At 63.6% G+C, this 18,137-nt stretch overlaps 2 protein-coding genes across 4 annotated transcripts; both read left to right on the forward strand.

Annotated features, from left to right (window-relative positions):
- The first annotated feature begins 2,197 nt into the window (after positions 1-2,197).
- On the forward strand, positions 2,198-8,417 carry ANKRD39 (ankyrin repeat domain 39). The gene is made up of 4 exons (XM_039521603.1): positions 2,198-2,431; positions 2,649-2,755; positions 5,941-6,144; positions 6,598-8,417. Exons 1-4 carry the CDS (start codon positions 2,338-2,340, stop codon positions 6,739-6,741), a joined length of 549 nt encoding a protein of 182 aa, XP_039377537.1. The 5' UTR covers positions 2,198-2,337; the 3' UTR covers positions 6,742-8,417.
- Positions 8,418-8,925: 508 nt separating this feature from the next.
- Positions 8,926-17,986, forward strand: ANKRD23 (ankyrin repeat domain 23). 3 transcript variants are annotated; one of them, XM_039522896.1, is made up of 9 exons: positions 8,926-8,988; positions 11,265-11,420; positions 12,088-12,222; positions 12,559-12,666; positions 14,332-14,430; positions 14,671-14,769; positions 15,334-15,432; positions 15,675-15,773; positions 16,317-17,986. In XM_039522896.1, exons 1-9 carry the CDS (start codon positions 8,962-8,964, stop codon positions 16,416-16,418), a joined length of 924 nt encoding a protein of 307 aa, XP_039378830.1. In that variant the 5' UTR covers positions 8,926-8,961; the 3' UTR covers positions 16,419-17,986. The 3 variants fall into 3 exon arrangements, with proteins under 3 accessions (XP_039378830.1, XP_039378831.1, XP_039378829.1); XM_039522897.1 differs by lacking the exon at positions 15,675-15,773; XM_039522895.1 differs by lacking the exon at positions 8,926-8,988 and having other exon boundaries at positions 11,169-11,420.
- Positions 17,987-18,137: the final 151 nt, after the last annotated feature.

An 18,137-nucleotide genomic window follows, 5' to 3' on the forward strand; every position in this document is an offset into this window, starting at 1 on the left:
ACATGCTCCGAGCTCCAGCCACGACAGTGCCAGTGGCTGCCTGGCCTCCTGCTCACCCCGGGCTGCAATCTGAGGGCCTGGCTGGGCCACGCCAGCGCTGAGGAGGGAGCCAGTGCCGGATGTGAGCAGCAGCCCACGGCTCTGAACAGAGGCTGTAATTAAGCCAGGGAGCTCCAAAATGACAGGCACCCGGGCTGCATCTGGCCAGGGCTGCCTGTCATTTGGGGTCAGGGCTCTCCCCTAATGGGAAGGCGAGTGGGTTAATTTCAGGGTGCGCTTGGGCAGTGTGCGGGGAGCACAGGGCGACGGCTGCAGAGGGGCCAGCCAGGACGCTGGGAGGGGAGCCCCACCTCACGTGGGGTTACCAAACCACATCGATCGCTGCTGACCCTGCATAGGACAAGCCACTCCCTGTGTGCCCCAGGGGTCACCAGCCAGATGGGATAAGGCCCATGCTATAAGAACCATGGGGCAGGGGCCTTGCCCGCCTGGGGGCGATCTGAGCCACCCCACCGTGTTTGGCTCATGCACATCTGGTGGAGGCGTGCGCTCGGTGAGTTGGGGAAGGCTTGGCCCAGCTCCCAGGTGCAGGGCCGCCCGGGGGGGGACAAGTGGGGCAATTTGCCCCAGGCCCCGGGCCCTGCAGGAGCCCCCACGAGAGTTTTTTGGGGCCCCTGGAGTGGGGTCATTCACTCGCTCTCGGAGCCCCGGAAAACTCTTGCAGGGTCCAGGCCCCTGGAGCTTCTTCCACTCCGGGTTTTCAGCGGCAATTCGGCGGCGGGGGGTCCTTCCACCTCGGGACCCGCTGCCGAAGACCCTAGGCCCCCTGAATCCTCTGGGCGGCCCTGCCCAGGTGCGCCATCCCAACTCTCTCCCTGGTAATTTACACTGATGGGCAGGGCTGTGGGGCTGGAGCTGGCTGGTGGGGAGTTGGCATGGCTCTCTAGCACGTCTGTGCCAGAGCTGGGAGTGCTGCTGGCAGGAGGGCTGGAAGCTGTGGGCAGCAGGCAGGGCTGGGATCCTGCTCTGGAGGGAGGCTAAGGACAGGCTGTAATGCAGCCACCTGGACGGATTAGGTGTATGGGCATGGCCTGCTCCCGGGGGGGCGGGGTCTGGGAACTGCAGAGTCAAGTGACCTCTCAAAGGAAAGGGGCTGGGTGTGGGGCTTGTGCCATGGGTCTGCAGGGCAGGGGAGCAGAGGAAGGGGGGCCTGTAAATTAGAGGGGCCTCCCCTGCTCCCCCTGGAGCTTTGGGGCCTGTGAAACTTTTTGCCTGCTTGTCCCCAGGCCCTGAGGCTCGCTTTGCCCCAAGCAGTGTGGAAGCCTGGTGCTTTGGGGTGGGGGGCTAGTGAGAGGGGCTCCTAGCAGTCCTTGTGGTATGGGGGGGAGCTCTCCTCCGTCCCCATTGAGACCTGCTGGGGCCTGAGCGTCTGGAGTGAAGGTGGGAGAGGGAGGTTCCAGCCCGATCAAAGCCCCTGCCTGGGTTACTGAGTTACCATGTTTCCTGGGTGCCCCTCACAGCCAGCGGGGAGATCGGCCGCCACCTGCCAGCACCAGCCCCTTTCGGAGGTCGCTGACCCAGAAAGCTGCCAGGTGCTCAGTGCCCACGGCGACGGGCTTGGGATTGTCCCGCATGTCCCCGTGGCCGCTCTGCTGGGAGAGTGGCCGCGGGGACAGGATGTGCGGGGCGGGGACAGGATGTGCGGGGCACGACCCCCCATCCCAGCAGGAACCCTGGGGCTGGTAGCCGCGGCAGGGCTGGAGGTCTCAGACTCCCAGCCTGGCACCAGGATGGCTCTTTGCACCCTGGGACACGTCTCTGGACGTCACCCTTCCCTGCACTGCCCTGTGCCCACATCCTGTGGGCGCTGCCCTGCCCAGATCATGCCCCTGTGCCCGGCGCGGAGCTGCCCAGCCGCGGGCGAGGCCTGAACGCCCCTCGGTGCAGCGCGTCCGGCCGGGCTCAGCCTGGGCGAAGGCGCCCGGGGCCTGGCACCGCTGGCTGCCACCCGGGCACAGAGACCAGGACACCCAGGCCCGGCCGAGGGGGGGCCGGTCCCCTGCCCCCCCCGGGGCGCATGTGGGAGGAGCCCGGCCTGGCTGCGCCCCTCCGGACCCTGCGCTTCGGGCGCCCCCTGGCGGCTCCGCGCTGCCAGCGCGCCCGGGGAACCGGCGGGGGGGGCGGGATCTCGGCGACCGGCGGGAGCCCGGGGCCGGTCCACTGCGGGTCGGTCCGCGCCAGCCGGAACCGGAACCGGGGGACTGAGAAGGGGGCGAGCCCAGGGCGCCATTGGCCGGCGCGGGGCTGAGACTGCCCCCCCCCGGGGATCGGGCCCGCATGGCCTCCTCGGGCCCCCCCGGCTCCTGCTGCTCCCACGGGCCGGCCGTGCCCGGCGTGCACCAGACCGCGGCGGAGATGGACTTCGAGAGAGGTACCGGGGGGGGCAGGGACCGGGCCTCCCCCCTCCGCCCCTGGCAGCGGGGCTGTTCCGCCCCCGGGCGCTTGTCCCTGGGGGCCCTGGAGCGAGCAGGGGGCGCTGCCCCGGCTGGGGGCCACGGGGGGGGGGTAGAGGCTCCAAGCGGCTGGCGGGGGCTGGGCGAAGCTGCCCGCCTCCCCCACGCCGGGCCTCAGCTCTCGCCTCTCTCTAGGGGTCTGGTCGGCTGCCCTGGACGGGGACCTGGGGCGGGTCCGGAAGCTGCTGGTGGAGAAGCGAGTGGATCCCAGCCAGCCCGACCTGGCCGGCTACACTGCCCTGGTGAGTGCCCCGGGCCCTGGGACAGGTCGTGTCTCGGCCGGCCTCTAGGGGGCACAGCTGATTCCCCGTCGCCCCGGGGGAGCTGTGCCCTGGGCTGGGGACTCCCTGGGGCACCTGCTGGAGGGTGACAGTGACCCGAGTGTGCTGGGTCTCAGCTCCCTGTGGGCAGACGGTAGGAAAGATAGAAAATGTGGCAAAAGACCACCTTGGCTTAACCACGAGATCTTGCATGATCTAAAAAATAAAAAGGAGTCATATAAAAAATGGAAACTAGGACAACTTACAAAGGATGAATATAGGCAAACAGCACAGGAATGCAGGGGCAAGATTAGAAAGGCAAAGGCACATGCATCTGACGAAGTGGGTATTCACCCACGAAAGCTCATGCTCCAATACATCTGTTAGTCTATAAAGTGCCACAGGACTCTTTGCTGCTTTTAAAGGCACAAAATGAGCTCAAACTAACTAGGGGAGTAAAGAGAAACAAGAAGACTTTTTATCAATACATTAGAAGCAAGAGGAAGACCAAGGACAGGGTAGGCCCACTGCTCAGTGAGAAGGGAGATACAGTAACAGGAAACTTGGAAATGGCAGAGATGCTTAATGACTTCTTTGTTTCAGTCTTCACCGAGAAGTCTGAAGGAATGCCTAACATAGTGAATGCTAATGGGAAGGGGGTAGGTTTAGAAGAGGAAATAAAAAAAGAACAAGTTAAAAATCTCTTAGAAAAGTTAGATGCCTGCAAGTCACCAGGGCCTGATGAAATGCATCCTAGAATACTCAAGGAGCTAATAGAGGAGGTATCTGAGCCTCTAGCTATTATGTTTGGAAAATCATGAGAGATGGGAGAGATTCCAGAAGACTGGAAAAGGGCAAACATAGTGCCCATCTACAAAAAGGGAAATAAAAACAACCCAGGAAACTACAGGCCAGTTAGTTTAACTTCCGTGCCAGGGAAGATAATGGAGCAAGTAATTAAGGAAATCATCTGCAAACACTTGGAAGGTGGTAAGGTGATAGGGAATAGCTAGCATGGATTTGTAAAGAACAAATCATGTCAAACTAATCTGATAGCTTTCTTTGATAGGATAATGAGCCTTGTGGATAAGGGAGAAGCGATGGATGTTGTATACCTAGACTTTAGTAAGGCATTTGATACGGTCTCGCGTGATATTCTTATCGATAAACTAGGCAAATACAACTTAGATGGGGCTACTATAAGGTGGGTGCATAACTGGCTGGATAACTGTACTCAGAGAGTGGTTATTAATGGTTCCCAATCCTGCTGGAAAGGTATAACAGGTGAGGTTCCGCAGGGGTCTGTTTTGGGACCGGCTCTGTTCAATATCTTCATCAACGACTTAGATATTGGCATAGAAAGTACACTTATTAAGTTTGCAGATGATACCAAACTGGGAGGGATTGCAACTGCTTTGGAGGATAGGGTCAAAATTCAAAATGATCTGGACAAATTGGAGAAATGGTCTGAGGTAAACAGGATGGAGTTTAACAAAGACAAATGCAAAGTGCTCCACTTAGGAAGGAAAAATCAGTTTCACACATACAGAATGGGAAGAGACTGTCTAGGAAGGAGTATGGCAGAAAGGGATCAGGGGGTTATAGTGGACCACAAGCTAAATATGAGTCAACCATGTGATGCTGTTGCAAAAAAAGCAAACGTGATTCTGGGATGCATTAACAGGTGTGTTGTGAGCAAGACATGCAAAGTCATTCTTCCTGCCCTACTCTGCGCTGGTTAGGCCTCAGCTGGAGTATTGTGTCCAGTTCTGGGCACCGCATTTCAAGAAAGATGTGGAGAAATTGGAGAGGGTCCAGAGAAGAGCAACAAGAATGATTAAAGGTCGAGAGAACATGACCTACTAAGGAAGGCTGAAAGAATTGGGTTTGTTTAGTTTGGAAAAGAGAAGACTGAGAGGGGACGTGATAGCAGTTTTCAGGTATCTAAAAGGGTGCCATAAGGAGGAGGGAGAAAACTTGTTCACCTTAGCCTCTAAGGATAGAACAAGAAGCAATGGGCTTAAACTGCAGCAAGGGAGGTTTAGGTTGGACATTAGGAAAAAGTTCCTAACTGTCAGGGTGGTTAAACACTGGAATAAACTGCCTAGGGAGGTTGTGGAATCTCCATCTCTGGAGATATTTAAGAGTAGTTATCAGGGATGGTCTAGACAGTATTTGGTCCTGCCATGAGGGCAGGGGACTGGACTTGATGACCTCTTGAGGTCCCTTCCAGTCCTAGAGTCTATGAATCTATGCCCCCATGGTAGGAGCTGCTCTCTGGAGGGTCCTGACCAACCCCGAGCCCACAGCCTCAGCAGAGCGGCCCCCGGGTCAATGTGTCAGCCTGGGGCAGGGTGAGACCATGGTGGGAAGGAGTACGGGGTGAGCACCAGTGAGGCCAGGGCTGGACTCACATGGAAAGCTCCGCCCTGTCACTCAGACTCACCCAGGTGCAAGGGAAGGGGCATGAGGGCACTGGGCATTTGGGGGAGGAGGGTTCCAGGCAGCAGGTGCCCCTGGTGCCAGCTGGCTGGGTTCAAAGGGGAGAGTGGGACGGGATCCAGCCTTGTGATCTCATTGCCCGGCCCCCGCCCACCTATGCCAGCTCAGCTGGAGAGGGGATTGACTCCAGGCAGCTGACCTGGCACGTGTCTGTGTGCAGACGTTCTTAAATCCGTGTCCACCTGCCTGAGCGCAGGTCCAAGCAGAACCCCCGGGGCTGGGCCCACGTAGGCCACGGCTTGCACCCATTGAGCTAAATCTGCTCTCCCCGGTGTGACGTCTGCATGTAGACAAGGCCTGGGATTTAATGAGCTGGCTGAGGGCTTGGCTGGGAGTTCTCGTGGTGGAGGGCTGGTCGGATTCCCTAGAGGATGCTGTTCCCCTGGGGGAGAGCGGGCGAGTGTTACCTACCCAAGGCCGCAGTGCTGTGTGCCAATGCCCTGCATGGTGCTAAAATGCCATGGCTTGGATGGGGGATTAAATGGAGGTTCTTAAACAGCTAGATCCCCTGGAAACTTGTTTTGTGAGCTGGGCTGTGTCCCTCCCCAGAGCCAGCTGCATTCAGTGTCCTTGGGCCGGTGTGCAGTGGGCTTTGAGGTGTGGGGGGCAGAAGGACCTGTGTGTGGAGGTGGCTCCTGAGGCGCCCTCTTCCCTGTGTTTCAAAGCACTACGCCAGCCGCAACGGGCACGGCGCCGTCTGCCAGTTCCTGTTGCAGAGTGGGGCCCGGTGCAACGCCCAGACCCACGGCGGAGCCACCGCCCTGCACCGAGCCAGCTACTGTGGCCACGTGGACGTGGCCAGGCTGCTGCTGGCCCACGGAGCTGACCCCGGCATCGCAGATGACGACGGCATGACAAGTTTGCATAAGGTGCAGGGCTGGGGCCCCTCCTCCCACTGTCCCCTTGTCCTTCCCTGTTGCTGGTGCGGATCTCAGTGCACACCGCTGCCCCCTGCAGGCAGACCTGCCCCACCAGGTGTCGCTCGCCCTCTGCTGGCTGGAGCAGACAATGCCACCCCATGCCTGCAGCTGGGAAAGTTCGGCTCTAGCTCCTGTTTGCGGAGCAGCGGGCTGCAGGTTCTGTCCCCGGGGCCCCAGGGCCGAGGTGGTTCGATTGGAGGCTGTGGGTGAGGGGGTTGCAGAGTCAGTGCCCTGTCCTGCACCCCGCTGGGCCCTGGTTCTCTCCCCTTTGCTGACAGGAGACGTCTCCTTCCTCCCTGGGCATCCTGGTCTAGCGAATACTCCCCTTGGGTCTGTGCCGTACCCTGCCCCCCGCCCCACGGGAGCGTGCCCACTGCCCTCACTCCTGCTCTCCTTTCGCAGGCCGCCGAGGGAGGCCACCGTGAGCTCTGTGAGCTCTTGCTGCAGCACAGCCCGGTACTGAAGGGCGTCCGGGACAGGAGGGCCAGGAGAGCATGTGACCTGGTGCCCGGCAGCGGCACCTTGCGGGACCTCCTGGAGACCTGAGGGCAGCGCTGGGGGGGGGGGGAGTGTCACCCTGCGCCAGAGTGCGCTGGGCTTTGTCTCCCCCTCTTGGCCTGTGGCGGGATTGCAGCACCCTGGGCCCTGAGCATGCAGCCCTGGGGTGATCTGGGTGCGCGCCCCACTGGGTAGCTGCTCTGGGGAGCCTGCTGCAGCAGCGGGAGAGGGGAACGGGCAGATTTGGGCAGGGAAAAGGAAGGAGCCACTATAAACCCTGTTCCGGTGTCCCTGGCTGGGGGGAGCCCGCCCAGGTTCTGAGATCAAGGGGACTCCAGCAACACTGCAGGACACCGGGGTTCCTGGGCAGCTGCAGTGGCTGGTGGTGGGGCGGGACTCTGAGGGGCAGGGAGGGGTCTGTGTCCAGCCCTCTGCATGGGCCAGGCACCACTGCCCAGGGCCACACATCTGGCAGGAAGCTGAGGCAGCCATGTTGGTTGTGGGCATTGCCCAGGGCTATTTTGCTCTGCTGGGACGGCAGAGGCACTAGCTACGCGCTACCGGTGTGGGCTGGTCCCGTGTGCTCGGCACCACGGACCTCACTCAGCAGGGGCTGCAGGCTCCCAACCCCTGGAAGGAGGAGTCTGGCTAGGGTGAAGACCAGTGGCCTGCTCTGTGCCCAGAGCAGAGGGCAGAGCGGTGTCCCCTGCTGGGATTTCTGGCCTGGTGAGGGCTGCTGGGGGCTCCTCTCTGTAACCCTGAGCTGGGGGAAGAAGGAGGGAGGGGTGGGATAGGATGTCCCCGTCTCAGGCCTATTTCAGTCCTTGGCACTGAGCTGGGGAACCGGAGCCCCCAAGGATCTGGTGACAGGATGTCAGGCGTCAGCACCATTAACTCTTCCCTGCCTAGTCCTGTGCCCTGACCGTGGGCTGGTGGTCCTGGCTGCTAGGGGCTGGTCTCTGGGGTCTGGCAGGACGTGTCTGCCCTCTGCTGGGGAAGTGGGATTAGTGCCCACCCCAGCCCTGTGTTGCCCCCTTCTCTATCCACTTGCTGTTCTGCCCAGCCTCCTCCCCCCTGCCCGCAAGCCCTGTGGGCCTGTTTCTGGCAGGAAGCAGGGTGGGGGTGGGATCCTGCATATGTACCCTCCCCACTCACCCACAGCTGGATTGGAGGGGAGCCCAGACCCCTCCCCATCTATTGCACAGTGATCTGGCGGGGGATGGGGTGGCTTCTTCTATGTCCCCCTCCATGCTAAAGGGACCCCCCCACCATAGGCCTGCAGAGATTGCGGGGGGGGGGGCTGCCCTGCCCTCTCTCCCAAGGAGAGTCCAGCAGAGCCCCCTCAAGCTGGGATCAGTGGAAGCTGCATGGGGAGGTGCAGGGGCTGGAACATGGCTGCTGGACCTCAGGGATGGCCAGCAGCATCACAGGCAGTGGGGCCAGCACTGACCTATGGGGGAGAGCACCCCCTGCTGAGCACCTGCTCTGCTCCCCATAGCACAGCACCCCCCTAGTGCCAGCACTGACCTACAGAGGAGAGTGCCCCCTGCTGAGCACCTGCCCTGCTCCCTGCAGCACAGCGTCCCCCTAGGGACACACTAGGGCCCTGCACTGACTGGCTAGCCCCCTTCTGAGCTCCCCACTCCCTGCAGTGTATATGTTTCTGGGGGGCGGGGGACATGCTGGCAGGGCATAAATTCATAATAAATCCCTCACAAACTGCACCATCCCTTTTTTGTACAAACTCGCCCTGATTCCCCTACCCGGAGGGGGCAGTGACCATCTCTGTTCTGTGCCTGTGCGGCGCCTGGCACGGGGGTGGGGGAGGCGGGCCAGGGCTGGGCACGTCAGCTGGTCCCCAGGCCCGTCCCCCTGGGGCTGAGGCCGAGGGCCAGCGTGGCCGGGGGGTTACCTGTCAGACTAGCCCGGCAGGGGAGCTGGGTTCTAGTCCTGCCCCGGCCAGGCTTTGCCCCAGCTCTGTGCCTCAGTGTCCCCGCTGGGGACGGGGACGGTGGCTGCTGGCTCTGACGCTAGAAGGGCCCGGGGCTGTTCGTGAGGCTCTCTGGGGAGGGTTGTCCGGTCGGGGCACCCCATGGCAGGGCCCTGCGCGCTGGGGCCGGCGCTGCCCGTGTCCCGCTGCTGGCGGCTCAGGGGGAGCCCGGGGCGGAGCCGGGCGGGTCACTGGGGTGGGGGCGGACCCGCCGCTGGGATAAAAGCAGCGGGGTGGGGCGGGCCGGCCGCGGGCGCGGGCGCCGGAGCGGGCGGACCATGGAGCTCATCAGCGTGCAGCAGCTGGTGAGCGGGGGCTGCCCCGGCTTGCGGCGGGGCCGGGGGGCCAAGGGGCGGCGGAGCGCAGCGCCCGGGGCACCCCCGTGTGCGGGGCAGCGGGACGGAGTACGCGGGGGACGCTGCGGAGCCCTTGGGTCCCGCGGGCTCTCGCTGGCGGCCCTGTCCAGCGCGGCTGCCGCGCTCCACCCCAGAGGTGGCTGCATGGGCAGAAACCCTGACGGCGGGGAGGGCGCAGCGGGCCGAGGCTGGGAATAGGGCGGTCCCCGCTGGACTCTCCTTAGGTAGGGGGAGGGGGCCTCTGGATTGACCCCGTGTCCGACGGCGGGGGCTGATTATGGGGCAAATGTCTGCTCCCAGCAGCCCAGCCCCCCCGGAGAGCGCCACGGCCTGGTCTCCAGGGCGCTGGGCTGTCGCTTCACTGGGGCCAGATCCCGGCGGAGGGCCCCCTGGGCTGTCACCCCACATTGCAGTGAGGTGGCAGGTGGGGTCCCCCCCCCCGCTGTTGGGGCTGGGTTTGTGGAGATGTAGCTGAGGGGGGATGCAGGGAGCTGTCCCCCCTCAGGGTCACCCCCTGCCCTTGTGCTCTCCTCAGGTGGCCCTAGGGTGACCAGATGTCCCGATTTTATAGGGACAGTCCCGATTTTGGGGTCTTTTCCTTATATAGGCTCCTATTACCCCCCACCTCTGTCCTGGTTTTTCACACCTGCTGTCTGGTCACCCTAGGTGTCCCTACAGGGTGGGTCTGGTGGGATCCCCTTTGCGCCTCCCCACTTGTGTGGGGCTGGGGCGTGGCTAACGCACCAGGGCTGGTGGGGCTGGTGCTCGGTGCCACGGGGTCTGTCTGAGCAGCCCCTCGGCTGGTCCCTCTTAGCTGGGCCCAGGCCGCTGCTGTGGGACTGAGCTGTTGCTTTGTAGGTGTTTTCCCTGGTCTCCCTAGGGTGGGCTGGGTGCCACCTGCTGCCCCTGGCCGTCTGCAGCCCCTGGCCCTGCAGGCTTGTTGGCACTTGTTTGCCCTTGGGCAGCATCCGCCACACGTGATGTTTATTTCACGCTGGGCCCACCAGCCCCTGGGGGGGGTATAAATAGGGGCTGACGCTGGCCAGGGCCGGGACAGGTGCACGGCCCTCAGGGCAGCAAGGCACGGCCGGAATGCCAGCCGCAGCCAGCGGGGCGCCCGGGTAGCAGTGACGGGAGATGGCAGAGCAGGAACTAGACACCCCCCTTCCCCTGGGCGTGCGGGGCCCAGCCAGTGCCACCTGGGCTGGGGAGGCCGAGCCAGCCAGGGAGAGAGTGATCCGGGGAGAGCCATGCACAGCCCAGGGCCAGGCCTGCCAAGGGCCCAACCTGGGAATATCTCGTTCCCACCCCCGCTTGGCAGAGCTAGGATTGACAGGGCTCATGGGGAGCTGGGCAAAGCACTTCCAGTCTCCTTCCCAATGTCCAGCTCTGCCACTGACCCACCGTGAGCCCGGGCAGGTCCCTTCCCCTGCTCCGTGCCTGTTTCCCAGCTGTAGAGACGGCCTGGCCTCGCAAAACCCCCATGAGTTTTAATTTATGTTCCGTGCCCCATGAGCCAGCCAGTCTCCATCCTGGGGCCAGATGGGAGCCAGCGCCCCCCAGAGGGGAAAGGCCCCGTGTCCCATTCCCCACCCCCCTGAGTCAGCCAGTCCCTGCCCTGGGGTCAGATGGGAGCCAGTGCCCCTAGGGGGTAAAGGTCCCAGGTCCCATTCCCTGCCCCCATGAGCCAGCCAGTCCCTGCCCTGGGGGTGGATCAGAGCCAGTGCCCCCCAGAGGGGAAAGGCCCCGCATCCCATTCCCCACCCCTCTGAGTCAGCCAGTCCCTGCCCTGGGGCCAGATGGGATCCAGCACCCCCTAGAGGGGAAAGGCCCTGTGTCCCATTCCCTGACCCAGCCAGTCCAAGCCCTGGGGCTGGAGCTGGTGCCCCCCCAGAGGGGAAAGGCCCCATGTCCCATTCCCCACCCACCCTAAGGCCGAATGGGAGACACCGCCCCTGGAGAGCAAAGCTCCTGTCTCCCATTCCCTGCCCCCTGAGCCAGCCAGTCCCCACCTTGGGGTCAGATGGGAGCCAGTGCCCCCTAGGGGGTAAAGGTCCCAGGTCCCATACCCTGCCCCCATGAGCCAGCCAGTCCCTGCCCTGGGGGTGGATCAGTGTCGGTGCCTCCCAGAGGGGAAAGGCCCCATGTCCCTTGGGGATGCTCCATCTCCTACATTTCATGCCCTGGCTGCACCCTCTACCTTTCCTGCCCCCCCTTCTCCCCAGGTAAGTGGCGACAGGTATGAGGGGAAGGTGCGGGCCTTCGAGGTGCTGGCGAGGGGAGCAGCGCAGGAGCCCGAGGGCTGGCGGCGTGGCGTGGCCGGGGTCCGGGATGCCGTCAGCGAGGAGAAGCAGAAGGTGAAGGAAGATAGGCGGAAGAAGGTGAGCGGATGGCCCCTGGCAGAGTGGGGTGGGCGCATCTCCAGCTCCAGGGGGCAGGATCCTATAGGATCCATAGGGTCTTTCCCCAGTCCTGGCGTCGCTCCTCTTGGCAGAGCCTTTCTAGCTCTGTTAACTCTGTGCTTGCTTGTCCTGCTCTGTGAAGGTCAGAATGGCATTTGGTGCTCCTCACTCCCGATCCACAGCCCCTATTACCATAGCCCTGGCCTTCCCCACCCCCATCTCTGCTGGAGCCCCTCAGTCCTAACCCGCAGCCTCTATTACCCCAGCCCTGGCCTCCCCCACCTCCATCTCTGCTGGAGCCCCTCACTCCCAACCCACAGCCCCTGCCGTCCCAGCCCTGGGCTCCCGCTCAGCAGAGAGCACTGTAGTATTCAGCAGTGGTCTCCCTAGGCTGGTGGAACCAGGTGTCTGGGGGATTCTAGCTCTCCCCCGTCCCCCCCTCGTCCTAGAGTCTGACCCCCTTGAACTGGCTCTGTGCCAGGAGCTCAGACGGGCCTAGATGTCCCTGGGGGGACCCTGAGTGCCCCGGTTTCTGTCCCGTGCTCAGGACAAACCCAGCTGGGTGTGGCATGGCCCCAGCTCCTGTCCGCTCTCCTGGGCACTGCTGGCTCTGCCCTGACCTGCTTTCTGCCTTCCCCCCGGCCAGCTTGAGACACTCGACAACTCCCGGGTGCGGCTGGAGAGTCTCCAAGACCTGGAGGCGATCGTGAGGCTGCGGAAGCAGAAGAGGAGCCAGAAGAGGGTCCGCCCCAAGGAGCCCGAGCCCGAGCCGGCTGTGCCGGTGAGCGATGCCCCTGCTGCCCAGCCTGGGTTGGGAGCCTGGCCACAGGGGGCTCAGGTCACTCGGTCCCAGCCAGCTGGGCTAGTCCAGAGCCAGGGATCCCCTGCTCTGGCCCCCTCGGTGGTGGCTGGGTCACGGCTCGCGGGGGATTCACAGCCTGCCCTCCTGTGGCACACCGAGCGGGCAGGCCCAGCGGTGCCAGGCCACATGCAGGCTGGGGCTGCCCTCGGGGGAAATGGGGAGGATGCTGGCAAGATGCTCTGAGCCAGTTGGGCAGCACCCCGAGGGGGGGCGGGGGGCACTGCCTGGGCACTCACCCCTTCCTGTCTGCCCTAGGCCGAGCCTGTGGACGCTGCCCGGTTCCTGCAGGCGGTGCTGGAGAATCAGGTTCCCATGATTGACAGGTACCTGGCCGACGGTGGGGACCCCGATGTTCACGACCAGGTGTGTGTGTGTGTGGGGGGGGTCTGGGGCTTTAACCCAGGATGTGCTTTCAGCAAAGTTGGTTATTGTCACAAGTCCAGCCTGCCACTGAGCTGCTCCAGGTGACCTGGGACGTTCGCTGCTCAGGCTGACTCTCCATGGCTGGGAGGGACCCAGCTGTGGCCTTTGACTGGGGATGTGCACAGCCTGCCACAAGGTGCGGGTAGGGACCAGGGATCTAGCACCTGGAGCATGTGTGTGTGTGTGTGTGGGGGGGGTGTCACGGACTCACAGATCGTGCCCACTCGTGGCCCCGTGCGGTCCGTGGGAGGTACCCCTTTCAGTGTGACAGCCCTTCTCGGGGCTCCACTCTCCCTCAGGGTCAGACCCCTCCACCTCCTGGAGCCGCACCTCTCTGAGCCTTAGCACACCTGTCTCTCGCCGTGGGCCCTCTCAGGGAGTCCACTCGCTTTGGACCCCCGGGGCCTCCACCCCCCTGAAGGGGTTGATGCAACCCTGCTGTCTAGACCGGAGTGACTCTCAGCCAGCATAAAACAGGAGGGTTTATTGAGCGACTTAACACAGCACAGGAAACCCTCTGACCCTCAGGCTTGGCCTCCCTCAGCACAGCACATCCCAGTCTCCCCTGCATCCAGGTGGGCTCTGCCTGCTCCCCCTCTCCAGCCCAGAGCCCCCCTGCTTCCCAGCTGGAAATCTGAGATCATCCACCCCAGACCCCACCTCTGTCCATTGTCTTCTTTCCAGGTAAACAGGGTCGCCTGGGCCTCCGCTCCTCTCCGCCCCCCCACTCTGGCTGGAACCGGCTGGTTAGGTCATGGGGTCCTCTCTTCGCAGCCCATTGTCCTCCCACTGGACAGAACTGGCTGTGACTCCTGAGCTGGGTCTCCAGTGAGGGTAGGGCGTCAGGTCACCAGTCGCTGGAGTGTCCCTACTCCAGGCCATCGGCTGGGGTCCCAAGTTCCCTCTCCGGTCCTCTGCAACAACAAACTCCTTCTCCTCTCACCTTGTTAAACCAGTAACACCCAGGGGCACTGAGTCCCCCTCCCTCTGCATGCAACCCACTGGAAAACCATGAAAAGATAAGAAAATCTCCCACTTCATCACAGGGGGGATCTAGGGCCTCTGGAGGGGGTCATAGAGCTTAAGGGCAGATGGGACCAGCTCACCCAGTCTGATCCTCTGTATATCCCAGGCCACCAGCACCCACACACCCACCAACCAAAGACCGCAGCCCTCAGGAGCCTGGGCTGGCATGTGCCCCAGAACTGAGGTGCCCGGTGCCCTGCAGTGACAGGGATGATCAAGTGAGACACACCCAGACAACCGGGCAAGGGACTGACCCCCCACGCTGCAGAGGAAGGTGATAAGCTCCCAGGGTCCCTGCATCTGACCTGTGGGAAACAGGCCCCCAGTGAGACCTGGGGTGTGAGCCAGACCCGGCCGGCCACGTGCCTGAGACAGCGAGAGCTCGGTGCCACCAGAGCCCAGCCCTTCCCACTGTGGGGGAGGGGATCAGCGCCTGGAGTGTGTGCACGCGCGTGGGGTGGATCTAGCACCTGGAGTGCGGGAGGGGGGGACTAGCAGAGGGGGGGGCAGCAGGGATCTAGTGCTGAGAGCGGGGTGGGGGGGTTGTCTGTTATCGCGTAACCTGGATCTCTGCTGCAGTTCAGGTGCACGGCGCTGCACTGGGCCTGCCTCCGGGGCCATGCAGAGATTGTGGACAAGCTGCTGGCGGCTGGAGCCCGGCTGGAGCCCAGGGACATGGTGAGCGAGCGAGTGTCTGGTGCCCACTGACCTGTCCCCCTCCTTCTGCTGCTTCCCATGGCCAGGGCATGCGGTGTGGTCAGAGCCCCTGGGTCCTGCTCTGAGAGTCATTCCCAGATCTGGCAAACCTAGAGACCCTCCCGGGCACGGTGACCTGGGGCCCAAAGTCCGTGTCCCCGAGCAGCCCCTTGCTGTGGTCCCCAGGAGCTCGGCACCTGACTCTGCCTTCCCTCTGCCCAGCTGGAGGCCACGCCCGTGCTCTGGGCCTGCCGCGGGGGGCACCTGGACGTTCTCCAACGCCTGCTGGACAGAGGAGCCAAGATCTCCACGCGGGACAAGGTGAGCGGCTGGGGCTGGCAGCCGAGTGGGGGCAGCACCGGGGCCTCTGCCATGGCCGGGAGAGCGCCTGCTCCCCAGGCTGTGTGGCTGAGGGGTCCCTCTGGGTACTCTGCTGGGGGGTGGGTTTCCCTGGGGCTCTTCCCCTCACCCATCAATGGGGCAGGCTCCTGCCCTGCTCTCTGGGTCCCGTTTTGATGCCAGCCTTGGATCTCACCCTGCACCCAACCACCTTCCCTACATCACTCCATCCACACACCTCTATTTCCCGTCACTTCCTGTCCTAAACTGGGGTGTGCTGTAGAGGTGAGCTGGATCAGCAGGGAGAGGGGCTCCTGCCCTGCCCCAGGCCTGGGCTCTTTTGCTTGGGCCCCTCCCTCCTGGCGCTGGTTGGGGCCTGGTCCGAGCTCCCTGCCCAAACATGCTGTGGGCAGCTGGGGACCCCAGGGAGGGTGTGATGCTGGCAGCTGGGCATTGAGAGCTGAGCGTCCCATGGGGGGAGACCACCTACCGGTGGGGTGGTTTCCAGGGGTGCTGCCATGGTAACGGGCCCTTGTTCCCTGGCAGCTGAGGAGCACGGCGCTGCACGTGGCCGTCCGGACGGGGCACTGTGACTGCGTCGAGCACTTGATCGCCTGTGGGGCCGAGATTGACGCACAGGACAAGGTAGCACCCGGAGCCTGAGCCCCAGCCTTGCTCCATGGGGGTGCTGTCCGGAGCCATGGGCGGGGGCCCTGGCTGATGCTGCAGGGAACAGGGGGCAGGCTTGTACCCTGGACTGGCCGGCTGGGTGCTGCATGGGTCCCCAGAGCCAGCCGCATTGCAGCAGGGCTGTGCATGGGCAGGGGAGGGGGCAGTGCCAGGCATAGGCCCTTGTCCAATGAGCTGCCCGTGCCTTTGGCTGGCAGGAGGGGGACACGCCCATTCATGATGCCATCCGGCTGGGCCGCTTCAAGGCTGTGAAGACCCTGCTGATGTATGGTGCCAACCTCAGCGTCCGGAACCAGGTGGGCACCATGTGGGGCTCCCCCAGGGGCAGCTCGGGAGGGCAGGGGCTGGTAGAAGACATCCAACCCCAGGGGCCTGGACTCCTGGGTTCTATCCCAGCTCTGGAAGGGGAGTGGGGGCTAGTCAGTTGCAGGGGGGGGGCGGGGGCTGGGGCCCGGACTCCTGGGTTCTATCCCAGCTCTGGGAGGGGAGTGGGGGCTAGTCGGTCACAGCAGGGGGGGCTGGGGCCCGGACTCCTGGGATCTATCCCAGCTCTGGGACCGTGGCCAGGAGCTCATGCTCAGATATGGGACGAGTGTTGTAAGCCCTGCTCAAGCCCCTCAGCCGAGTTGTTCCTGCTCCTACTGGAGTCTTGGCTGATTGCAGGAGCCCCTGGGGAGAGCTCCCCACATCCTGCCCCCAGCTCTCTGCACAGCCCTGCCCTGCCCCCTCCCTGGACTGCTTGTGTAGAGTGGGCGCTGGCTCCACAGCAGCCGTCCTGGCCTCGTGCCAGGGAAGGGGCTCATGCCCAGCGACAGCCTAACGCTGTCTGCTCCCCGCAGGAGGCCTTGCGACCCGTGGACCTGGTGAAGGACTGGCAAAGGGGCATCCGGCAAACCTTGCAGGCGTGTGCCGACCGGCAGCGCCCCCCTCGGCCACACTGACGCAGCAGGACCAGCGTTCAATCCCCTCCCCCACCAGTGACTACTGCGGGGTCTGGGTGCCACCCTGGTGCCCTCTGCAGGCTGTGCTCATCCCTACATGGCTTCCCTACCCGGCCAGGGGATCGGCCACCTGTCCTGGGGGAGGCTTGCGGGGGTTGGGGGTGGTGAAGTTTGACCCTGACACTCACCTATTCCTGGTTGTATGGGAATGTTTCCCTTTCCCTGGAGCTGCCCCTTGGCCAGGTGAGGCCCTTGCCGTCCCTTGGGGAAACTGAGGCATGAGGGGCTAAGACTTGCCCATGGCCACACAGCTGGTTAGTGGGAGAGCTGGAGATGCACCCAGGAGTCCTGCTATTTCACCCAGCCCCACTCCAACCACTAGGAGGCACCATCTCCCCATGGCCCACACCACAAGGAGAGGAACTGCCCCAGGGTCTGAGCAGACCCCCTTCTCCTTCTGGGGAAGCGAGCCCTGCGGCCTTCCTGAGGCCGTGCTGGAGGGAACACTGCTCTCCCCTAGAGGCAGGCACCTGCTGCACCCCAGGGTGAGCCCCTGAGTGCAGGGAGAGGTTGAGCCAGCCCTGGGGGTAGAACATGGTGCAGTGAGACGGGGCAGCAGGGCAGGGCCTAAACCAGCACAGCTTCCTTGCTGATGGAGGCAGGTGGCTTTCCTGGCCTGGCCTTGGCCATCTCAGTCAGCTTGTGCCCTGGGCCAACTTCTGGCCATGGCTGCCCCCTAAGGGTGTGCAGGCCTGGCCCCCAACCCCCTGGGGGGCAGGGCCTGGTGCCTGAGGGGCTCCTGCTGCTGCTCCCCCCAGCCCCTCGCCTCTGCCCATGGCCAAGGGGGCAGCTGCACCCAGCCTCCTGTAGCGGTGAGGGCAGCCCCTGCCTTACCCTTGGCCCCCAGCAGCCTGGCTGTGCGAGCCCCCAGCCACGTGTGTCCCCTGGGCTCAGGCTCCACACAGTGGCTAACAGCTGGGGGGAGAGCCTGGACCATCTCCCTCACAGCCTGGCACAGGACAGGGACAGGCACGGCCCCCTCTGTTCCCCCAGCTCCCAGGAGCGCTGCTGGCTCGGAAAGAGCCGAGCTGGTTGAGATGCCTGTGGGGGATATGGAGGCTGGAGCCCAAGGAACACGGGACCCAGTTAGCCTGGAGCCAGCCAGTACCCACCAGCAGCACCGAGTCTGCCCTGACCCCAGCCTGCCCAGCATGGGCCTGGCCCTTCCCCAAGCCCTAGGGGGAAAGTGCCCAGGCTGAGCGGGAGATGGTCCTGCTTCTCCGCTGCTGGCCTTGGGTGAGTCCTGGCCCCTGCCTCAGTTTCCCTATGTAAAATGAGGCTAACAATGAATGGAGCCAGCTTCTGGGAACCCCAGGTTCATGCCCAGCTCGTTGGGCAGCTCTCGGTGCCGCAGGCTGCCCCCTCAGCACTGCAGGTCAGGCTGAGACCACCAGGAAGCTGCTGTGGCTGGAGCATGGCCCCTGTGCCCCCTCTTACACACGCTGGCACGGGCAGCACTTCTCCCCCACCAGAACTGGTACCCGGGTGCTAATGGAGCTGGATGGACTCACGCTCTGGGGCATCCGGCCTAGGAGGGTGCCTGCAACGCTGGTGTAGCGCAGACAGCAGTGTGGGCTTGGTACAGAGCTTGCACCCACCCTGGCCTGGCTCCAGTGCCCTTAGCAGGGCCCCCAGCAGGTAGAGGCTCTAGCTCCTTGC

Source organism: Mauremys reevesii, linkage group 2, assembly GCF_016161935.1.
Source record: "Mauremys reevesii isolate NIE-2019 linkage group 2, ASM1616193v1, whole genome shotgun sequence".
In the NCBI taxonomy this organism is placed as follows: Eukaryota; Metazoa; Chordata; order Testudines; family Geoemydidae; genus Mauremys; species Mauremys reevesii.